This window comes from Nelumbo lutea, chromosome 3 (assembly GCF_056320005.1).
Source record: "Nelumbo lutea isolate HS-2025 chromosome 3, American lotus-T2T, whole genome shotgun sequence".
Classification (NCBI taxonomy): domain Eukaryota; kingdom Viridiplantae; phylum Streptophyta; class Magnoliopsida; order Proteales; family Nelumbonaceae; genus Nelumbo; species Nelumbo lutea.
The window spans coordinates 89,987,877-90,010,422 of record NC_142686.1 but is presented as its reverse complement, the minus strand read 5'-3'; the positions used below and the strand labels follow the sequence as shown (position 1 = coordinate 90,010,422).

The window sequence follows — 22,546 nt, the reverse complement described above, 5'->3', positions numbered from 1 at the left end:
TTCTCATGATCGTGCCACCTGCGGCTGCATCAATAATGGATCGACTAGAGGGGATAATACCATTATAAAAGGTCTGAATTTGATGCCAAGTTGGTATCCCATGGTGAGGACACTTCCTAAGCATCTCCTTAAATCGTTCACATGGTTCATACAAGGATTTCCTCTCAAATTGAGCGAAAGTAGTAATATCATTAATTAGCTTTATTGTTTTGGAGGGTGGGAAATATTTAGCAAAAAATTTTTGGGTTAGATCATTCCAAGTGGTGAAACTTCCTGCAGGGAGTGAGTTAAGCCAATCTTTAGCTCTATCACACAATAAAAAAGGAAATAATCTAAACCTAATTGTATCATCACTAACTCCATTATGCTTAAAAGTATCACATATTTCTAAGAAGTTAACAATGTGTGCATTAGGGTCATCACTTGGTAACCCACTGAACTGAATACTTGTTTGGATCATTTGGATTATTGCAGGCTTGATTTCGAAGTTATTGGCATGAATGGTGGGCTTGCAAATGCTAGATGTCGCCCCATCAATGTTTGGACAAGCATAGTCCTTCCTGTCTAGTGCATGTCATGCACTATTAAATCTGAACCAACAAGAAATCGAACAAGTAGAATAAAAAATAAAATTAAAAATAAAAATAAAATAAAAACAAAATAAAAACAACAAAAAAATCCAAATTAATTAAGGTCAACAAATTCTAATACTATTTTAGGATTAAATCCCCGACAATGGTGCCAAAAACTTGATAGCTATAAATATATAACCCTAGCAAATGCACTAGTTATCAAGTAGTAATAAATATCGTTCCCACGGGGATTTAACAAAATAAGTGTTAGAACCACAATTTTCCCTAATTATTTGGACAATCGAAATTCAGTTTTGAGCAAGAAATACTAAAAATAAAAACTAGAAAAAGAAAATAAAAGCAAATGTAATCACTAACCGAATATGCAATGGACGAGATCGCTATGACTTTTAGGTTCACCTAACCAATGTAATGAATATTAATGGATTCGATTAACCAAGATTATTTGCCATTTCCATAAACTGAGGTCGTTCCAAATTTATTTAATATTCTCTCTCAAGATATACTAAAACTACGCCCATCAGGTAACCCTTCGGTCTCTTGAGTAGAGCTCTCGAGATGGAAATGCATTTAGTCCAAGAAAAAACATTAAGTTCAGACGAATCATGTATATATATCTCTATATACCATTCAATTCACACTATAAATTATTTAGTCGATTGTGTGAATTCCTCCCTCGATTCATTTACATAACACAAATCAATTAAGAGGTGGTCAAGCTCTTAATTGCATTAAGCACAATAATTCATAGACTATATGGAAATCACAATCTTGGATAAATCATAAAAAAAATATATTCATTAATATGGTTAGGCTTTCCATAGCCCTAGTAAGAAACAAATCAGTTCATGATAAGAGAATTAAAGCAAACAAGGGGAAAGAAATAACTTTTGAATTCGCCCATGGTGCTGAGATCTCCTCTTCTTGTCGCCACCTTCTTCTTGAAGTTTCTTGAATTCTTGATCACTTTTCCTCTGTTTCTTGACTTCTTTTCTCCTCTCTTGACTGATTGCTCAATGCAATTCGTGTTCCCCTCTAGAGATTGAGTGATCCTAAGGCTGGTCTACTCCCTCCTTTATATAGCTTAAAGGGGAGGTGGTAGTCTCCTACTTCATCTTGAAGTTTATCTTACAAGAATAGAAAGTCATATTCTAATCCTACTCTTATGAACTCAATCCCTTTATCTTTCTATGATTACATCAAGAATTTAGATACGGAAAGACTCTTATCAGTTTCTTGTTCTTGGATTCGTATTAGACCTCCTCTGTGAATTGGGCTTCAGTCAGGCTTTTCTGCAAGTTCGGCTTCAGCTGCAGATTGGGTCTTCCTACGAATTTGCCCCGACTTTGGGCCCAGATTTGTCTTCGATACAGTCCGAATCTGTAAAATCCCAAAACATGAAAGTTGTGGCTTATTCTCTTATCTTTCCAGTGGGTCTTGAATCAGCTCAATCAGTGTTCGGATACGCGAGTAGGCCCAGATTACTGAACACTGTCGAAACTATGAAAAATCATCTGATTTGCCTTTCTTTGCTCATGATGCCTTCTTTCATGCCCTGAACCGAAATACAAGTGATATGGTAAAATCAGATTTACCATTTAACCCGATCCATTAACATCCATCAGATATAGCATCGAAAGTGTTTGTCACGTGGCTATATTAACGAAGTTAACATCTCCGGAAGCGATCCTAGAAAGTAGAAAGAGAGGACTGATGTGGATTGGGTGAATGAGGACATGGTCAATTCATAGCGGTCTTTTACTCGAGACAGTTATTTCATATTTGAATGGCCCCATCAAGTGTCCACGTGGCAAGTAGTTAGGACAAGAGGCCCGGTGAAGGACGAATTTATGTAGCACTTGGGAATATCGGGATACCTCATAGGTTCATACCCCAGTCATCCCTATCCTGTCTGTAGGGCGATGTATCTAAGAGTTGCATACAGTCGTTGTATCAAATCTAAAATGCCAAGTAGTGATTGATGCTCGAGGACCATCCAAGCATTCCTCAGTCGCGCTCTAGAAGTTTCCGTAAAGCCCTAAAATTACATGAAACAAAAACGTAAACTGGTTACAGCTTCAGCCTTCAGAATTCAGACGGAGTTTTTCGTTTCCTTACTCTGTTAAACAACGCTGCTAACGATTTTAGCTGGAAACAGAAGAATTGCGAATGGCGGAAGAATTGGCGCTGGATTTGGAGGAGCTTCGCCAGCTTCAAAGCATTGCAAAAAGGCCTCGGATTGTCTCCCTCCTCTCCTCCGAGATCCACAACTTGGAGAAGGTCTTTCCATTTTCTTTCTTTTCCATCGTACTTCGACTGTGGGTGTTTAGCAAAGTTGGATCTGTTTGAAATGTTTGTTTCTTTGTTGATTGATAAGCTTTTGACGTTACCCTGTTAATGAATGCATGCATCTTCTTTCTTGTTTTTGCAATGTTGGAAATGGATTCTGAAAGCATGGATAGGGGATTTATTCCATCGTACTTCGACTGTGGGTGTTTAGCAAAGTTGGTTCTGTTTGAAATGTTTGTTTCTCTGTTGATTGATAAGCTTTTGACGTTACCCTGTTAATGAATGCATGCATCTTCTTTCTTGTTTTTGCAATGTTGGAAATGGATTCTGAAAGCATGGATAGGTGATTTATTTAATCGTAGTTGATTGATACTTACTCAAAGAGTTGGTTTTTTGGGAAGTAGGTTCGTTTCGGGTTGATTTTCCATTTGGTTAGCCAATTTGGGTTGGAACTGCTTAACGTGTAGAGCTTGTACTCTCTGTAGGAAATCTGTACGGGAGTTCGAAAGGGGAATGGGGAGTGAGGGTTTCTCTAGATAGCACTCTCAGAGGAAAACCTCATTATAATGAGCTTCCCTTATTAATGTTAGTACTTAATTAAGAATATTGGAAATTAGGAAGCGGAATTCCCTTGTGTTCTATTCTGTTCTTGCTCATGTCCATAGGAAATTAGGAAGGCATAATAGATTGGATTTGATGGTTGGAAGAAAACATTGATGATTAACAATTTCAGAAACTGAATTTGCATGCAATTGTTGCAGACGATGCAGCATAGGAGTTATCTACATTGTATATTTGTTCACGGTTGATGGTCTATTAGCATAATGCTCACTGGAACTTGACCTTTCTGATTGCTAGCTTCAGCATGTATAGTTGCGTTTTAAGTGATGTCTGTATCTTCTAGTGTAGGTGTAAGAGCATAGATTTGCAAACCGCCACAGACCTGGTTTAATCCATCCTAAGTCCATCCAGTCCAGTCTGGTCCAATTCTTAACTCAAGGTACGGAGTGCAGCCCCTCCCGTTGTCTGGCTACTTTCCATTCTCCCCAACGCCCAACCCATTTTTCTCTTCAGACCTTCAAAGCCAACAGTCTTTGCCAAGTCTATGGGCCTACAGTAGTTTCTCCCCACAATTGGTATATGTCTGTTATAAATCTATTCGAATCAAAAGCCATTTGGATAACCTACTACCCCTGCTTTTGTCCTTTCTCGGAGTATGGTTTTTATTGTTTATTATAAACTAATTATTCTTTTATTTGTTGTCAACAGCCTTCATATTCATGTACATGAAATCTGATTGTAAGTAGGGCATTCAAAGTTGATTTGTTAGCATTCAGATTCAAATAGAATCTTATGTGTCCGTTTTAGATTGAACTCAGATCAAACATGGATATTGAATACTGTTTGTAAATTAAGCTAAGAAATGATTAGAAAGTTACATGCTATTATGGCTTGATCTCATATTGTTGGGACGAGGCTTAGATGATGATGATGTTATATAGTACTATGAATGGGAAATGAATAAAGTAACTTGTAAACAACTTATTCTTTTGCAATCATACAACATTAGAATTTAGAACCAACTTTACTAATAAATACATATTAGTTTTATGTAGATTTAGGCATATCATAGCAGATAGGGTTGGGGTAGATCCATACTCAATTCAATTATAAATAGATTGGATTCAGATTACCTTAATCGGATAGTACTTAAATTTGGAGAAATGGACAACCTCTGTGGCCATTCTGCAATATTTTCAGCTAACTTGATATAGTGTGAAACATTGGATATCTTAGCTTGGTTATGCTATTCTAACTTTTCGAATTAAATTTTCTGTTTAGGGAGGAATCTGTGTTTTGCATAAATACTGAATCATACTTGATATACTTTGCAGTTATCTAAAGATGCTGCTTCAGAAGCAAGTGCCCAGACTCCAGCACCGGCCGTGAAGATGCCAGCAACTACTCCATTGAACTATGCTACACTTAGTTCATTCAGCTGGGATCAAGACAGTGACAAAATCAAGGTATGGGAATAAAACAGAAAACAGTTTAATGTTATACATGCTGAAGGGAAAATATTAGAAAATAATTCATTTGGAGGTGTTTTTTTTTTAATGCTTGATTGAATAAGTGTAGTGATGTATGGATGGACAGGACGTTCAACAACTAGATTATCCACAAGAGTATTTTCTTTTGTACAATTGCTTGGTTTCTAAACTTATATGCCCCCCTCCCCCCATTTTTTCCTTTTTTCTTTAACCTGTTTGGACATGCTATGAAAGAACTTTGTCATTCTGTATTTAGTCATCCTGACGATGTCTTTAGAAGTTTGAGGTTTGTTTAATTATGAACTATATATATTCTTTCTTCAGATATATGCTTCTTTAGAGGGAGTTGAGCAAGAGAAGGTGGAGACTGTGTTCAAGCCAATGTCTGTTGATATAAAATTCCATGATGTCCAAGGGAAGAACTACCGATGTGCAATACCAAAATTGAACAAGGAGATTATTCCAGAAAAATCGAAGGTGGTTGTCAAGCCTACAAGGGTTATCATAACATTGGTTAAAGCTTCAAAAGGCAACTGGTTGGATTTGTACTACAAGGAAGATAAGGTATGTATTGCATATTTCTTCTCTAAACTTTGCTAGTAGTGGTACCATAGAAGGGAGCTACTACAATTAGACTATTTTGATGATTGTCTGAGATAATGAATGACAACTGCATGTCCTGTTTTCTAATAGTTGAAGCCAAATCTCGACAATGATCGTGACCCCATGGCGGGAATAATGGACTTAATGAAGGTAAGTTTTCTATCTGTTGCTTGCTTGTTTCAATGGTGTTTATGATGTTTGACGTATCTGGGCCTGAATCCTGTGAGAATACATTATAGTTACAATGGTGTGATGTGCATTTGGCAGAACATGTACAAGGAAGGGGATGATGAAATGAAGCGAACAATTGCAAAAGCATGGACTGATGCAAGGTCTGGGAAAGTAGCTGACCCAATGAAGGGGTACCGCTGAATCAAAGGGCAAAACAGTATGAGAAAAAAGGAATTATTGAAGCGTAATTTCCCACAGTTAATTGTATTCTTCCTTTAGTATGAGGTACCCACTAGAGGGTCTCTGTCTTCTGAAAAGGAGAACATGGTTAAATATCAATCAGTCTTAACTGCATCATGTATTCCAGGTGCGATGGGTCACTCGATTTTTCACTTCTTGACTTTCTTTTGCATCACAATTATTAGCCGACTCAACTCAGGCTGCGTTTGGTAGAGGTGTAAAATCGAACCGGGGTTTACATTTTACCAACTAATTACATCGGTAATCGATGTAATAATTACATTGAAATTATTGATGCATTTATTATATCGTGCTCTCTCTCTCCTCTTCTTCTCCTTCTTGCTCGCTTGCGCTCTCTCTCTCTCTTCTCCTCTTTTCTTCTTCCTCTCTTTTTCTCTCTTTCTATCACCGCCGCGGCAGATTTGAACCCACCTCCGCCTCTTTCTCGCTCTCTCTCGCCACTGCTAACTGACGCTCCTCTCCTGACGGAGTTCCTCCTCGCCCTTCCGGTGCATCATCCACTATCAACCAAACCTTCTTCCACCGTCGATTCGTCTCCGGTCAGTTTCTACGTCTTTTCTTTGAATGCATATCATGGAAACCAATTCTTGTTCGAAATTGTATTCTTCATTCTTTTAGTTTTACCGATTAAAAGCGAGTGAATTGAAGGTTCGTGAAGTATAATCGATCATTTTATTACTTTTGCTGATTTCTTTAGTTATCATTTTGGCTTGACCTCGACGTTGGGGTGGGCGGTTAGGAACTGCTCTTACTATGTTTACTGGGCTGTGGACATGTGGCGCGTACTCCTGATGTATAGGTTACTGGGCTGTTAGTAAAATTCCTTACTCAGGGACGGAGAATCAGGAGTATCTCGTGTCTATTAGCAGAATCCTGTTCCGCAGATTTGCTTCCGTTTTCTCTGTGCATTTCCCGCCGGCTGAAAATACGAGTGACTGATCGGAAACCGGCTCCATGTCAACTAGATGAAACAAGTCACAAGCTTTTTGTTTTTTGGGTGACAACAAAACCACTGCTCACTCCAACTGCTAGGTAATAGTTGTTGGGTTTCGTCTCCAATGGAGGAGGATATCTCCAATAGTTGTTGGGTTTCGTCTCTCCCTCTCTCTCCCTCCCCCTCTGACAAATCTCCTGTAACCGATGGAGGAGAAGGAGATCTTCAATGGCTAGATAATAAATTAATTTAAGCAGTTGGAGAACACTGAAAGAGAAGGAGATCTTCAATAGTTATTGGGTTTCGTCTCCCTTTCTCTTCCTCCCTCTCTGATAAATCTCCCCAGAAAACAGGGTAACCTCTAACCAAACAGGACGAGTGTAAATGGGCACAATTGCCGGTCCGTATTTTACACTCTCACCGAATTATCTGTCTCAACTCCATTGTTGTAAATGCACTTACACCAGAAACAAATGCAGCCTCAAAGAAGGGTGTTGGTCATTATTTTCCGATCCTGAAATAAGTTAAATTTGTACTTTAATTAGCAGCAGATAGGATTCACGCATCTGATAATACTGTCATCTTCCTCTTTCAGGCACGTGGCATCCTATTAATTTAAGAAATAGGATTCAAAAAGTGTGGTTTTTACTTCTTAACATTGTCAATAGATAATTATTTATTAGCTTAATACATGTTTATCCATAAAATTTAATTAAACACGTGGCATGTTAAAATTTAATTAAACAATATCCAGAAGTGGGTTCATCACACTTAAAAATTTGTCAAAATGATTATTCAGTTACAAACAAATTTGAATTAAGAACCAATATTCAGTAATTAAATACTGATTATTAATAAGAATATAAGAAAATAATCATCACCATTACTAATTAGAAATAATATTAATATTTAATTAAATAATAAAGTAAATATTATATTCTGATTATTCTTTAAATTTTTATGGTAAAGATTTTAATTGTAATAATTATTATGATAATAAAATCATTAATTAAATACTTAATAATGATAATAATAGCTAATTAATTATTACAATACAAATATCTTTAAAAATAAAGAGATAATAATAAAAAGTTAGACATTTTTTGTTTAATTAAAATAAAATTATCAAAAAATATTAACCCTGTACTACCTCTAGTAATGCTTTAAACGTAGATATCCATTCCACTCATCATATCCAACTTAAAAGTAGTCTAATAAAGTTGGAACTTTTTCACTACTGTTAATAAACTGATGATTTAATGAAAGTGTTATTGATGAAAAAAAAAAAAAAAAAAACAAACTGTACAGAGGGCGTAATATTCTCTTCCTCCCCGTTCTGAATTCTGTAATAGAAGGCGCTAGCTGGATCAGCCTATTACTGCCTCTATTCAAAATCCTAATTCTACATTATTAGCGGAGGGCCCCTGCTGCTCCGTAGGGACTATCATTCGATTATTTTAGTTATCCTGAATAAAAATATAAAATTGTGAATTTTATAATTTTAATTAATCTATATGGTGTATAGGAATTGAAGGGAGAGTATAAAAGCGATTTATCAAATACTCCATTTAGCGTGAAGTAAATGTTGGAGAGCAGGTGATTTGTTGGAAGAAGAAATGTAGGGCTTTGACCTGTAATAGTGATGTCAAAATAAGGGAAGTAAAATATGACAGATAAGAAACAAAAGGAAAAGATTGTTAAATAAGTTATGTTATATTGAAAAGCATGAGTATCAATAGGTTATGTTAGAACCAAGACTGTTGAAGTGTATGTTTAGGAGAATGAGTGCATGACAGTACGAGGACCCTATGAGTTCATGTTGTAAAGAAAGCGGGTGCAAATCTTGTATAATATATGAATTTAATTGGCAACCATGCTTATTTCACTTCAGATGTGTGCATTTACACTTAGCAATAGAGAAGAAAAAAGAGCCTTGGGTACAATGTATAGACTTCTCCCTTGTCTATATTACAAGAAACATACCTACTCACTTCATTGTTCTAGGCAATCAATGGGATGTATCATAAAAGATTATAAAAAATTATTAAATGTTATAGTAACCGCGAAATTAGTTGTTGTTACCTCTCTTCCCCTCACTGTTCTTTCGTCATTCCTTTCATATACTTTTTCACTTGTATCAACTGTTAAAGAACATCAGAAGTAGGACGACAATCTTGCAAAAATGAATGGGAAGCTTAAATAAAAGAGGGGCGAAAGAAAAAAAAAATGCTTGTTTCAGCAATGTCTTTGTAATTAATGCTTGTAGGGAAGCAAATGTTGGTTTCCTTAGTCAACAAAGTTTGCATCTTCATTGATCGCAATATTCTTGCTTAATTCTATCAACTACAGTCCTTGAGGTAATTGTCGAGATTCATTAATTGAAAGGCTGGGATACCCACTAAATTTCAATTGCTCTCCATTGACCAAAATCATAGCTCAATACAATACTCATCACCTACTCGACTAAGCACCCATTCAAGTTCAAGAAGGTCTAATTCTTCCAACACTAACTGCAAAACTGATTTACCTTAGTAGAAGCATACAGCAATTTTATAATTATCAATTGCATCATTCAATTTAAATAGATCTTTCATTGGTTAAGTGGCTATTTGTGCCCCTGTAATGCTTTTAACTTGGGGCGAAGTTGGTAACCCAAGTCTCAAATGCTTCACCTAATTTGATATATGATTTTAGCATAAAGTCCCTTATCTAATTCATTGCAGTGCAATACAAATAGGACAAATTTTACAATCAAATACATCCATTTAATTGTTGAAAAAGTAAGATTCTATTCCGGGCTCTCTCGTTGATTGGAAAACTATAAGTTAAGACCATGATTTGAACTAAATCTGTTAATCCACTCCTCTGATAAAAAAATCCGTAGCTTCCATTAGATTCAAAACAACCAAAAGTGCCTACCTACCAATTTTCATCCCAAAATTTCATTATTGGACATTTCATCAAACCAAGCTCATATTTCAATAAATCTCATTGATTTGAACTTGTCAACCATAGATCTCAATCATCCTGACCCAATTTGACCAATCAGACATCACCACTATGCTCAAAGAACCCCCCCCCCCCCAAAAAAAGCCAAACATGCCAAATTTCATGCATAGATTTATCTGTTTAATCATTAAACTAGAAAATATATCATTTTGACACACCATATTAAATTGCCATGTCATCTCTCCCAACCTGAAGCCTCTAAAGGGTGATGGCTGATGTAAGACCCATTCTTGACCCATTAGAATACTTGGACCAATGAAATTGATCCTAATAAACCAAAAAGCCCAAAAACCCCAAGATATCTCTACTTGAAACCAAGAAAAGATAAAATAGCATTTTAAAGTTCATTAAATTTATATTTTCTACCACTGACAACCCCAAATACGAGACAGTCATGAAAGGCACACCCCAAACTCCTATTGGACGCACAAAACCCAAGAAAATCACCCCCAAATCAAAGAAAATGTTTTACCAAATAGAAAAGCTTGACTAGGCATTTGTTTCTTCAAAGAATATTTGCCTATTTGTGTGAAAAATCGTTGTTGAGTCCTAAGCACTATAGATGAATGAGTTTTAAACCCTTTCTCCTCCCTTTTTTCTATAAATTTCTATAAATAAATGCCAACTCAAGCTTGAGAGGGGGGGGGGTAGTTTCCCAACTTCTATAATACACCAATTCTATTTGAAACCCAAAATCTTTGAAGCCAAGATCAAGCCTCAAATTTGTTTCCCCCATTTTCTAAATATAACACTAGAAATGCTCAAACCCATCCCCGTAACTTGCTCAAACTTTGTTTACAGTCTTTCTAGCAGCCAAAAAGTTTATTTCAAGGTCACACATGAGAGGTAAGTCTCTCATTCCACCGTCTCTCTGCTTTTAGTTTAGTTTTAGATTGCTTAAAGTCCTAAAACCATGAGAAATTTGCATTCCCAAGTTTCTCCAGATTGAGAAAAAGAGGTAGATATGTGAGGATCTTAGGGAAACCAGTACCTAAGACCCGATAACATCACCTTAAATCAATTTTGGAAAAATTTGAGAGCGCTTTCGCCAAATTTCAAGAGCTTTGATAAATCCTATTAATTCGCATTTCGTTAGAATTTGAGCCCGAATAACTCCCGTATTAGATTGTTACATAGCTTGGAGAGAGGGGTGCCTAATACCTTCCCTCTCCCAATTCTTAGAATCCAAAATCTCTCGGTTGTATGCCTTTTCCATGGAGAATGGAGTCACTATCAAAGACTTAAATTGATTTTTCAAATATAAAAATGAGGGCCCGTTTCCTCTAAAAAAATGGGTTGCGACTCCATCTTTTTGAGCCGGCCATGAGCTTTCCGAAGCATATAGCTGCGACTCCATTGGGGAATTGTCAAGACCTTTATAGGGTGTTATTAGGGTTTAATTTGACGTTTTTTTATTGTGCGCTATGAAGATTTAAGAATTTAAGGAGACCAAGTGACTTGTCTCCTCGCTAGGGACATAGGTTGGGTCTTACTACTCTGAGGTGTGTGTCTTGACTTGGTCACCAAGGACATCGCAAGGTTGACGACACTCATCCAGTAGGGGAGTTGGACGATTTTGCTACTAGTCTTGAGTTTGATTCTGATTCTGAGGGGGGTTCTAGTTCTGTGGTGGCGGCAGTTGCACTGGTCCCATGAACTAGGGATGCATTGGCCTGAGGGCTACCATGTGTTACTCCAAGGACTACAAATGCAGGTCAATGTTCCTCATGTAGTTCATGAGCTCCATGAACTATTGCATTCCAATGCCAACAAAAACCATTGAAGGCTCAACCATCGGAGTTTGCCCCCTAGACAAACTAGCGTGAAACTAGCTATCCTTATTTTGTGAAGACATTATTGGTAGATGCTTGAAGAGAGAGAGAGAGAGAGAGAGAGAGAGAGAGAGAGAAGAAGAAGAAGAAGAAGAAGAAGAAGAGTTGGATTTTCGTCGTTTTCCTACAGACAACATCGATTGATGATGCTTAGATCGCCCACATTCTTGCTGGATGGCAGCTCAAATAGAGAGATGCTGAGGTCGGAAAACTGATGTACAAGACAAACACAGTCAGAGTACCTAGGGGTTTGGACCTAGACTGGGCACTCCGATGCTTAAGTTAGCCAAGATGATTACAAGAAAACAGGGAAGCTAAGAGCAAAAGAGTAATATAATTTGCACTTAGGCTTCGGGGTCTAAGTGAGGTGCTCAAGATATTCAGGGCAATAAGCCTTATCAACCCATCATCCTCGGAGTGCGTTCTACCGATGCTAGTTGTGATCCTTATCCAGCTCCTCGCAAATTGGGTGGAACCGGGGATCATCTTCGCCTAGTGGGTGACATGCCATCGTTTGTTTCAGAACGGTTAGGCGTGCTCCCCGAATAAGGACAGCATGTCGCATAGGTTGGTACCCCGATCCACAGCTGGCTACTTAGGTCGTTGGTTGCCTAGGTCAGGGGAGCACAAGTTGTCACTCAAGGTCGTGGGCCTGCTCTATCGAGGTGAGGTGCTCCACCCTGTTGAGGAGCGACAAGCATGTCTTTTGCGGGTCAAGGTCCACTTCAGAATGGTTGGCTCTACTCGATCTTTAAAAAAGTAGTCTCCTCATGGCACCGATATGTCATAAAACGGTATGAGCTCGCTACATGGCACTTCGTGATTGGCGAGCCAAATCAACACTCATCAACATCTAGGCATCCTAATATAATAATTATAATGTATTTTTTCCTATATACCATTATAATATACATTTCCTATGTATTTATACACTACTCATGGTTATTTTGTCATTAAATTTAGTGGTATTAATATAATTACAAAATTTGTATGCATTTCGTAGCGTATCCAAGCATTTTCATATTTTTCCTTTGTATTCATGTGTTCCTAAAGCATACCCATATTTGTATCCATATCCAAGTTGTCTGATACGATACTCAATACTAATACTTTAATCCTTAACGTGTACACATGTTTCTATGGTGATGTTTGAATGGTATGCTTCCTTTATTGCAAGTTATTTCAAGGTTCACTTGATGTGGATAATCTGAAGACCACTAGTTCTTCATATGCCCAATAATGAAAACCTTTTGGGTTTGGTGCCTCAATCACTTTACGGATTGACACCCATCCAAATTAATCATTTAAAATTTGGCTTATGCATTGGATCACTTGAGAAACGAAGGGTTTGTTTCTTCTCCTTCAATGTGCAATTGTGCTTTGGCATTCACAAAAATGGCACTATAGGAAAGTGTTTGAGGGAATCAACTTTACCCCTAACATTATAATGGCTATTGCTAATGCACATATCAATGAATTAGTTAATCAAATTCAAAATGCAAATACGGTTGTGGGTAATTTGTTGCACTTAAATATGCAGGTCTGGGCAATAAGATGGCGGCCTCCTCTTGTTGGATATTTCAAAATCAATATAGATGGGTCCTCTTGTTCTAATAAGGCAGGTGTTGATGAACTTCTATTTTTGGTCAAACTGTTAAGCCATGTTTGGTTCAACTCTCATTCTTACCCAATATGAAATTCAAAAATGGACAAGAATAGGTAAAAATGGGCAGAGTGAGAAAATATTACTATGGATCATTTTTTTTTATTCCTAGAAAATGATTTGTTTTCACACTGACACCGGTCCTTTGTTGCTCATTTTCATTCTTCAAAAAACTCCATACCGACGGTCATAAATTGCTGGCCTACGTCTTCAAAACCATTGGCATAGATATTTACTAGTGGATGAACAATACTTAATGTTTGCTGGCATAAGTTTCCACAGCAGACCACCAAATAAACATTTATGGCGGTTGTTTTATAGGCCTAAGCCATCATGAACATAATGTTTCTTTAAAGAATGAAAATGAGCAAGATGGGGCATGATGCCATGATTCATGTTGTAGGCTACCTTAAATTTTGTACTATGAGCTGATTTTTCATTTCGAAAAGATTGAAACCCATGGTAAAAATTTTGTAACTAAACACTAATATTATTCATTCTTTGCCCAAACATGGTCCCTGCAATAAACCAAACATGGCCTATGTTGCCCATGGTCCCTGCTAAAGTGGCCAAATCCTATACCTTTCTATTTGCACTCAGGTAGTGAGGTTGGATTATTATGTGCCCTGGCTAAAAGTGATTGCTCGTCTCTCATAAAGCTTCTTTTAGTGGGAAAGAATCCGTCCTAATTACAGAAGTTCGATGCCTTTATTGATTGTGCACTCTCCTTTAAGGTCGTCAATCTTTACCCCAACCCATTTGACCCACCCAACCCATCCACCTATACACACCCAATCGACTGGCAAGTCAATATGAGTAGAATAACCCATTAGGGTCAGTGGAAAAGGGTCAGGGTGGGTTGGGTCGAGGGTACCCATTAGGGTCAAGATGGATTGGGTCAAAGTTAGCTCTATACTTGCCAAATCTAAAAAAAATCAACAAGTGACTCGAATTCAAACCTACTAACACAACTATATCTCATTAGAACAACAAACCACCATGCCACATTTCATTTTGTGATTAAAAGTGAAATAAAATAGATTTTATTAACTTTCGTGTTCACATGCAATTCTACACAGAAGCACTTCTACAAAATAATTTTATAAATTAATTTTATGAAAAGGACTTTTACGAAAGTACTTTTATAAAAGTACTTTTACACGAAAGCATTTCTATAAAAGTACTTTTACAAAAGTACTTCCACAAAAGCATTTTTATACAAAAACACTTTATGAAAGTACTTTTACGAAAACACTTTTATGAAAGCACTTTTAAAAAGTACTTTTACATGAAAGCAATTTTATAAAAGTACTTTTATGAAAGCATAGAAGCACTTTTATGTAAGTACTTTCATAGAAATACTTTTGTGAAAGCACTTTTATAAAAGTAATGCATTTTTTTTTTGCATTTTCTGCAATTTCCTGCATTTTTTATATTTTTGGTATTTTTCTACAGTTTCTAAAATTTTCTAATATTTTTATGCATTTTCTACAATTTTTTGGTGCTTAATGCATAATTTTTACATTTTTCTTATTTTTTCATGCATTTTCTGCAATTTTCTAGTATTTTTTTGCATATTTTCTGAATTCTTCTACAAAACTTCTAAATCTTTTGCGGTTTTAGTATTTTTCTGAAATTTTTATAATTTTATAATTTTTTTTTGTAATTTCTATAATTTTCTACTATTTTATGCATTTATCTACAATTTTTGCATTTTTTGGTATATGGATTAACTTGACTCATTTTTGTCATGTGACAATCTTGAGAGATTATTCTCTCAAAAGTTGTCCGAAAATGTGTCGTTAAACACCCCAGAACACCAATTTAAACATTTATAATTTTTATCATTTCTCAAACAACTACTAACGCAGTAAATGAGTGAGAATGAATCTTATCCATAGGGAAGCAAGTGAAAAATTAATATATATTTAGATCCAGACAAGAAAATGCAATCAAGAATGGCAAAAAATACGAAAATAAAATCTATTATTGCTGAAATTAAATGTTTCAAATTTAAACAAGATAATAAATAAAAATAAGAATTTAATAAAGTATTGGAATCAACAAAGGAAATAAAAGAAATAAATAAAAACAAAAAAAAAAGATCCAAAATCCGGATTCGGTGGCGATAGCTACAGATCGACCATACAGTTTGCAGAAACCCCTCCTAACAAGAACCGCACATCCGTCCTTTCTACAACCCTCAAACCCTTAAAGACACCTTAACTTTGAACCGAACAAATTCAAATCTATTTGTATATATAGATAAAGATAGGTGGATTATTATAGGTGAGAGTGGTTAAAGACTAATATAGATGGATCAAATGGGTTGGATGAGTTAGAGTGAATTAGGGTTATAATGAATTATAACCCTTACCCAATCCACCCATTTCCACCCTTACTCTCGTTTATTCGTAGATCATCTAAATATCTAATCAAGTGGCAAGTTGTTCAGCAAAATTTGCTTATTCTATACAAATCATCTATACTTAGGTCTGTGGAGCCTTTTTTATTCATGATATTATTATATTAGTCATCTCTTAATTAATGGATGCTTTGTTTATAAAAAATGTAAGGATCAATGTTGATGACAGCTCAAATCGGGCCAGATGTCTAACCATTTTGAAGATGTCATTATACGCTTAACCAAGTCAACCTTTTTAAAACCGGGAAGATGAAAAACAGTATTGTCTAATGCCTACTAGTTCATTCCCACCTTGGTCTAATTGTCTGGTTTGGTCCGGTTCTGACAACAATAAAAAAGAGCTCACCTCACATCTATACTTGGTCAATTTCATTCTAAAAAATATTACCACCCAACTATAAAAATGCCTAAGCGTGACATTTCAGGATATATGACCATAAGCATTTGGCAAAAACTTTAACGTTGGCTGTAAGGGCATTTTTTTGTCTTTTCTCCTTTTATTTTGTACGGTTGTCCTAATCTATATATACAAAGGCTTGTAATCGGATCGGATTCATCTAAATCGGAATTCGATTCAACAGGATGTTAGCTGCATCTGACTCCGATGGGATTGTGTGCAGGGCATACAATTCTTTACTTGAAAGAAAAGTAATTTATTTTGAAATCATGGTATCAGAGCAGGACTGTGTTCTATAAATATTTTTTTCCTGATCGAAGCCCTCCTTTCTATTCCTTGGACTGAGAATGGAGAAGACTAGCTTGTACTGGCTTAGAGCTCTTCGCCTGCAACTTTCTCCTAAGAGGTCAGCTGTTACCTTCTCTTCCATTTCTTATTTTTTTCTTGGACTGGAAACTCTAGAACCTCTCGGACTGAACAAGGGCAGAAGCTAAACTCCTTTTTTCTTGGTTCTTGGTGTTGTTACCAAGAACAGGTTAAGGTTTGCCTTAACCGAATGGTATAAGGGAAGTTTAAAGACTCTTTGTGGGTCTGATGATCCAGAAACCTATGTGCATGTGAAAATTTTGTAGGTCATGAGTGACCTGGTTCGGCTGGTTGGTACAACAGTAGTGTATTGATGATGTGATTCATAGACTTGGAGAGGTCTGTTCAACCTGTGAATGTGTGACAGCAAGGGCTGTAGTTGTGTTTTGGCAGTTAAAAACACTTAAAAGTGTTGTTCATGAATTCTGAAGATTCTGCAACCTCAAGAACCACCACTAATCGGGGTGGAATGAACAGAGGTCGTGATTTCTTTTATTTTTCAATGATTATTACCCCTTGGAATAGCAGAAATTACTTGGCATGGTCTAAGGAAATGCGGTTGTATATTATAGCCAGGGGAAAGGTAACATATATCAATAGGAAAATAAAAGAACCTAGGGAAGGTACTACTGAATATAAATGGGACCAAGAGAACAGCATGATTATGTCCTGGCTCTAGACATCTATGTTACCATCTGTTTAGTAGAACTTATATGTGGGCTGGGACAGCAAAAGAAATATGGGAACAAGCGAAGGCAAGTTCATCATAAGTTTGAAATCTAAAAGGACGGCAATAAATGGAGCACAAAAAGTGATTAGATGCACAATTAGGTTGTGTTTGGTTTGAAGGAAAAAGTAGGGAAAGGTAGGAAAACCTTTACAAACATTGTATAGGGTTCCCTGCCTTTCCCTTCCTTTCCCTACCTTTTCCTTCAAACCAAACATAGCCTTAATGAGAAGTGGGATTTAATCATGGTTCGAAGTATCGATATGCACGATCAACAATTTTTGCATATATTAATTGTTTTAAAAATGTCTTAAATTTTAAGATTGAGTCTTAAATTTTAAGATTTTCACCAAGCCATCTCTAGAAAGGATATTAACCATTGAATATTTCCCTTTTTCCCTAAATCATATTATTTAGAATTTTGATGGGTTTAAAAGCTATACAACATGATGCACACCAATATGTTGCGATACTTTGAATTTGATTTAACGGATTGAATGACCCAATATTCAGAACCAAGACATTGCTAAAATTTATTAGTTACAAACAAAATCTTCAACATGTAAGCAAGGAGAAAGAAGCTTAGCAATTTACTATTCTGCCTCACTTCAGTATGGAAAGTGTTAGATTACTACCAAAGCATTAAATAGGAGTGAGAAAGATGCCAAAGCCTATAAACAGTTAGTCTCACAGCAAAGGGTGTTTGCTTTTCTTCTAGGTCTGAATCCCATGTATGAACCCATTTGGGTATAGGTTTTGGACAACAAAGATCTTCCTTCTGTCCAAGATTGTGCCTTGTTCTGATCCCAAGAATGTGCCTTCTGTCCAAGATTGTGCCTTGTTCCTTCTGTCCAAGCCAAATCAGAAGTTCACCTCAGCAAACTTAGCATCCCATGAGCATTAGGGTGGTTTCTCTACCATAAGTTCTTCTCAGGATTGTGCCTTGTTCTGATCCCAAGAAGGATATTATCAATTCCTTCCATGACCATTTGGAGCAATAACGGTAGGGCCCTTAGACAAGCATATTCTAGATCCACACCTTCAACTTTGTTTGCTTCCTCCTCAAGTAATTCAGCCTCTGCTTTTCATTTATCTACTAATAACTTGGAATCCCCATGGATTATTGATTCCAGTGCCTCCAACCATATAACCGATAAGTCAATTTTGTTCCAATCATACTCTTTTCTCTGACAGAGATAAAGTGAGGTCAGTTGATGTGTCCTCTACTGCTGGCCGGGGATCTATATCTTTGTCTTTTGGTCTTTCATTGTCCAATGTTTTACACGTTCCAAAGTCACCCACTAATTTGTTGATAATTAGTAATATTATACATGCCTTAATAACCTTTCTTCTACATTCTTGAGTTTTCAAGATTTGGCCTCCTGGAGAACAATTGGTAGAGGGAACATACCCGATGGTCTCTATGTGTTGAAGAATAAAGTTGATCTTGTAGTCTCAGAATCTTTAAGTTAATCGAGTAAGAGGCAAGTTATTTTATGGCACCACCGTTTGGCCACGTCTCTTGAGTCATTGAAGTACTTGTTTCCAGATTTGTTTTAGTCTGTGTCAGTCAGTCATTTTGTGTCAAGTGTGTCAACTTAGTAAAAGCATTATAGAGCCCTGTTTTCTTTAAGTAGAAAAGTTTGAACAACCTGTTTTGATATAAAAACTATAAAAAATAAGAAAAGAAAGAGAAGAAAAGTTTTAAGCTAAGAAAGAGAGAGAATAGAGATAGAAGAGAATTGGAGAAGCTCAAAATTAGGTCTGGCCGCCCCTTTCATTGGATTAACTACTTGTGAATAAAAGAGAGTACAAAGACAAGTATGCCCTTAGTCAGCTACTTGTGAGAAGTTAAAAACACTCTTAACTTAAAACATAAACTAATGTGCCCAAGGCCCAACTATGTATGTTATGTAAATAAAAAACATGTTATATCAGCCCAAAACTCAATACCACTCAAGTTGGGAATAAATGTCACACATTCCCAACTTGCGTAGATCAAGCTCTAGCTTGTTTCTTACAACTCCTTTTGTACGAACATCAGCAAGCTGCAAGTCAGATGGAACATATGGCAAGCAAACTTTTCCAGATGTCACCCTTTCCCTTATATCTATCCACTTCTATATGCTTCGTCCTATCATGCTTTAATGGGTTGTGAGCTATGTTAATTGCTCCTAATTATCACAATATAGCATCATAGGTTCTTCGGCCTCAACTCCAATCTCCCCTAACAAGGAACGGATCCAAAGGAGCTCTAAAATACCATGTGTCACGGCTCTGTATTCAGCTTCTGCACTTGACCTTGCCACAACTGTTTGTTTCTTACTCTTCCATGAAACTAAATTACCTCCAATAAGAGTACAAACTCATGATGTAGATCTTCTATCATCTAGACACCTTGCCAAATCAGCATCTGTGTAAGCCTCTAACTTCAACTATCCATGGTCAGCGAACAATATGCCTCTACCTGGGGGTCCCTTCAAATAGAAAAGTATCATAGCCTCCCAATGCTAAACTTGTGGAGCATGCATGTATTGACTCACCACACCCACTACATAAGAAATGTTTGGTCGTGTTATACATAAGTATAGCAACCACCCCACTAACCTCTGATATCTTCCAACATCCTTCACTAATTCACCCTTTGAAGCATTTATCTTGTGGTTGTGATCAATAGATGTATTAGATGCCCTTGCCCCAAGTTTTCCTGTCTCCTATAGTAGAACTAGAACATACACTATTAAAACTAACCCCAGTGACCCCCTCCTCTTCACAAAAAGTGTATAATCATAATGAGTTTGAGTATACCCAAACAAAACCAATGCACTTCTAAACCTGTCAAACCAAGCTCCAGTGATTGCTTTAAACCATATAGAGACTTCTTCAACTTGCATACTTTCATTTTTCCACATTATTGTAGAAGCCAACTGGAAGGTCCATATACACCTCCTCCTGCAAGTCCCAATTGAGAAAGGCATTCTTCACATCAAGTTGGAAGAGTGGCCAAGAGTATATAGCTGCTAGTAATAAAAGAATCCGAACTGAACCCATCTTTGCCACTGGTGCAAAAGTTTCCAAATAATCTATGCCATAAGTCTGAGTATACCCTTTGCAAACCAACCTCGCCTTGTACCTTTCTATACTCCCATTAGCCTTGTACTTCATTGTATAAACCCATCTACATCCAACCGTCTCCTTGCCATCAAGAAAATCTACAATCTCCCGTGTCTGATTTTTAATTGATGCTTTCATTTCCTCCTGCATAGTTGTTTTCCACTCAAGGGTGGAAAGGAAGGCCCTGTAGGAAGGGGTTAATCCACTATAGGAAAGATAATGTGAGATGCAATGAGCAATACACCTCCTCTTCTCTTTTCTGAAGGCAATAGGGAGATCAAGGTCATCTGCAATGGTGTTAGGAGCAAGGGTAGTAGTATTAATAGGAACTAAATCATAAGGGAGAACAAGAGGCATACCTGGGTCCAAGGTTCTAAATATCAATACAGGTCGATACATCGGTAGGGAGTAGCGGCCTGCATTGATGCTTTTTTTGTATTTTATTTATTTTTTTCAAAATCAATTCAAAGGAGTCGATTTAAGTCCCGACTACCCTTTGAACCATGGCCTGACCTGATACACCCCCTGTAGGGGTGTATCGGGAAAGCCCCGCTACGTAATGATATTTTGAACCTTGCCTGGGTCTATGTCAGTCAAACCTGGAATCTCCAATGAGCCTATAAGGAGCTATGTAGGTCCCTCTGCTATGGAATCAACCTCCCTGTGCTGTTGTAGGCGTTATCATGTGAAACACTAAGAGACAGGACACAATAGAGGTGGCAAAGTGGGTGAGATAGGTAGGTCAAACACTGGAGTAGACAAAGGAGCTGGAATAGGAAGTGGTATAGATTACTCACTTCCTTTCCCAAAACACTCCCCCTAAGAACCCCCGAGAAAAAAGTTGTGGATTCAAAAAATGTGACATCCATAGTAACATACCGAATTCCGAAGATTGGATTATAACAACAATACCCTTTCTGATTTCCTGCATACCCAAGGATGACACACTTCATCTTAGGATCTAGTTTTGAGTAATGAGGACCAAGAACATGGACAAAGCATACACATCTAAACACCCTTAGAGGAATATGGAATGTCTCCCCATTAGGAAAAAAAAGGTTGAACAGAGTGTTATATCCAAGAACACGAGAAGGCACCCGATTAATTGAGAACACTATTATAAGAACTACATCACCCCAAAAACGAATTGGAACTGTAGAGTTCAACATCATAATTCTTGCTACTCCACAATGTCTGTTCTTCCTTTCTGCTACACCATTCTGTTGTAGAGTGTATGTACAACTGCTCTAACAGATAACTCCATGCTCCAATAAGTATGATGCCAAGTTTTTTTTTCTAAGTATTCCCTGGCATTGTCTAATCTAAACACTTCCACTCGTACCCCAACTATGTTAGCACCATCTGATGGAATTGTTGAACCAAAGACGGTATATCTCATTATGCGATCTCATCAAATATATCCAAGAGTATAGAGAATAATCATCCACAAACAAAAGAAAATACCGATAGCCACCCATAGAACAATATCAAAAATAGAATAACATCTTTTATTACTTAATTTAAAAGAATGTCTATGATGCTTTCCAAGTTGACAACCCTCACTCCAAATTTGACAAATGATAGACTCAAACAATTTGGGAAATAGAAAACACAAAGAAGCAAAAGACAAATGTCATAACTAATTATGCCAAAGTATAATCTGACCCATTGACTCTGACTCAATACTCTTGCTGACATGATGACTAAGAAGTGCATCAAGAAGATAGATTCCATTTACCTCGCGACCACTCCCAATCGTCCTCTTTGATTCCAGATCCTACAAAACACAATGACTAGGGGAAAAAATCATTGAATAGTTCAAATTCTTTGTCAAGCTACTAACAGATAAAAGATTAGTGCGTAGTCTAGAAACATGAACGATAGAAGGTAGGGTAATGGTATCAGTTACCCTAACAAGACCCTTTCCCAACAATGAGAACATATGATCCATTGATTGTGGAAACTCTATCTTTGTTAAAGCAAAGGTGGTATGAGGTGAAAATGGTAGAAATATTGGGCATGTTCTGAGGCTCCTGAGTCTATAATCCAAGGAGGTCCCCCCTTATCTGTAGTGGATAAATAATTTGCAGTGGCATGTGAATTACCTATGT

The 22,546-nt window shown here is 36.9% G+C and overlaps 1 protein-coding gene, 1 long non-coding RNA gene and 1 other non-coding gene across 3 annotated transcripts; all 3 read left to right on the top strand.

Annotated features, from left to right (window-relative positions):
• Positions 1-95: 95 nt before the first annotated feature.
• LOC148866693 (small nucleolar RNA R71) lies at positions 96-202 on the top strand. Its single transcript, XR_016112106.1, has one exon. It is a non-coding gene; the product is annotated as a small nucleolar RNA R71 (small nucleolar RNA).
• Positions 203-2,468: 2,266 nt separating this feature from the next.
• LOC148866692 (uncharacterized) lies at positions 2,469-6,253 on the top strand. Its single transcript, XM_088981358.1, has 5 exons — positions 2,469-2,873; positions 4,778-4,909; positions 5,258-5,497; positions 5,627-5,686; positions 5,804-6,253. The coding sequence occupies exons 1-5, from the start codon at positions 2,763-2,765 to the stop codon at positions 5,906-5,908; spliced, it is 648 nt and encodes a 215-aa protein (XP_088837484.1). The 5' UTR covers positions 2,469-2,762; the 3' UTR covers positions 5,909-6,253.
• A 31-nt stretch (positions 6,254-6,284) lies between these two features.
• LOC148866691 (uncharacterized) lies at positions 6,285-13,519 on the top strand. The gene is made up of 2 exons (XR_016110842.1): positions 6,285-6,507; positions 13,284-13,519. It is a non-coding gene; the product is annotated as an uncharacterized LOC148866691 (long non-coding RNA).
• Positions 13,520-22,546: the final 9,027 nt, after the last annotated feature.

Bases quoted from the DNA above. Each gene is read 5' to 3' on its own strand.
- LOC148866692 (XM_088981358.1), top strand. From the start codon at position 2,763: ATGGCGGAAGAATTGGCGCTGGATTTGGAGGAGCTTCGCCAGCTTCAA. The intron at 2,874-4,777 runs GTCTTTCCATTT...TATACTTTGCAG, and splicing joins AGATCCACAACTTGGAGAAG to TTATCTAAAGATGCTGCTTC. The intron at 5,687-5,803 runs GTAAGTTTTCTA...TGCATTTGGCAG, and splicing joins GAATAATGGACTTAATGAAG to AACATGTACAAGGAAGGGGA.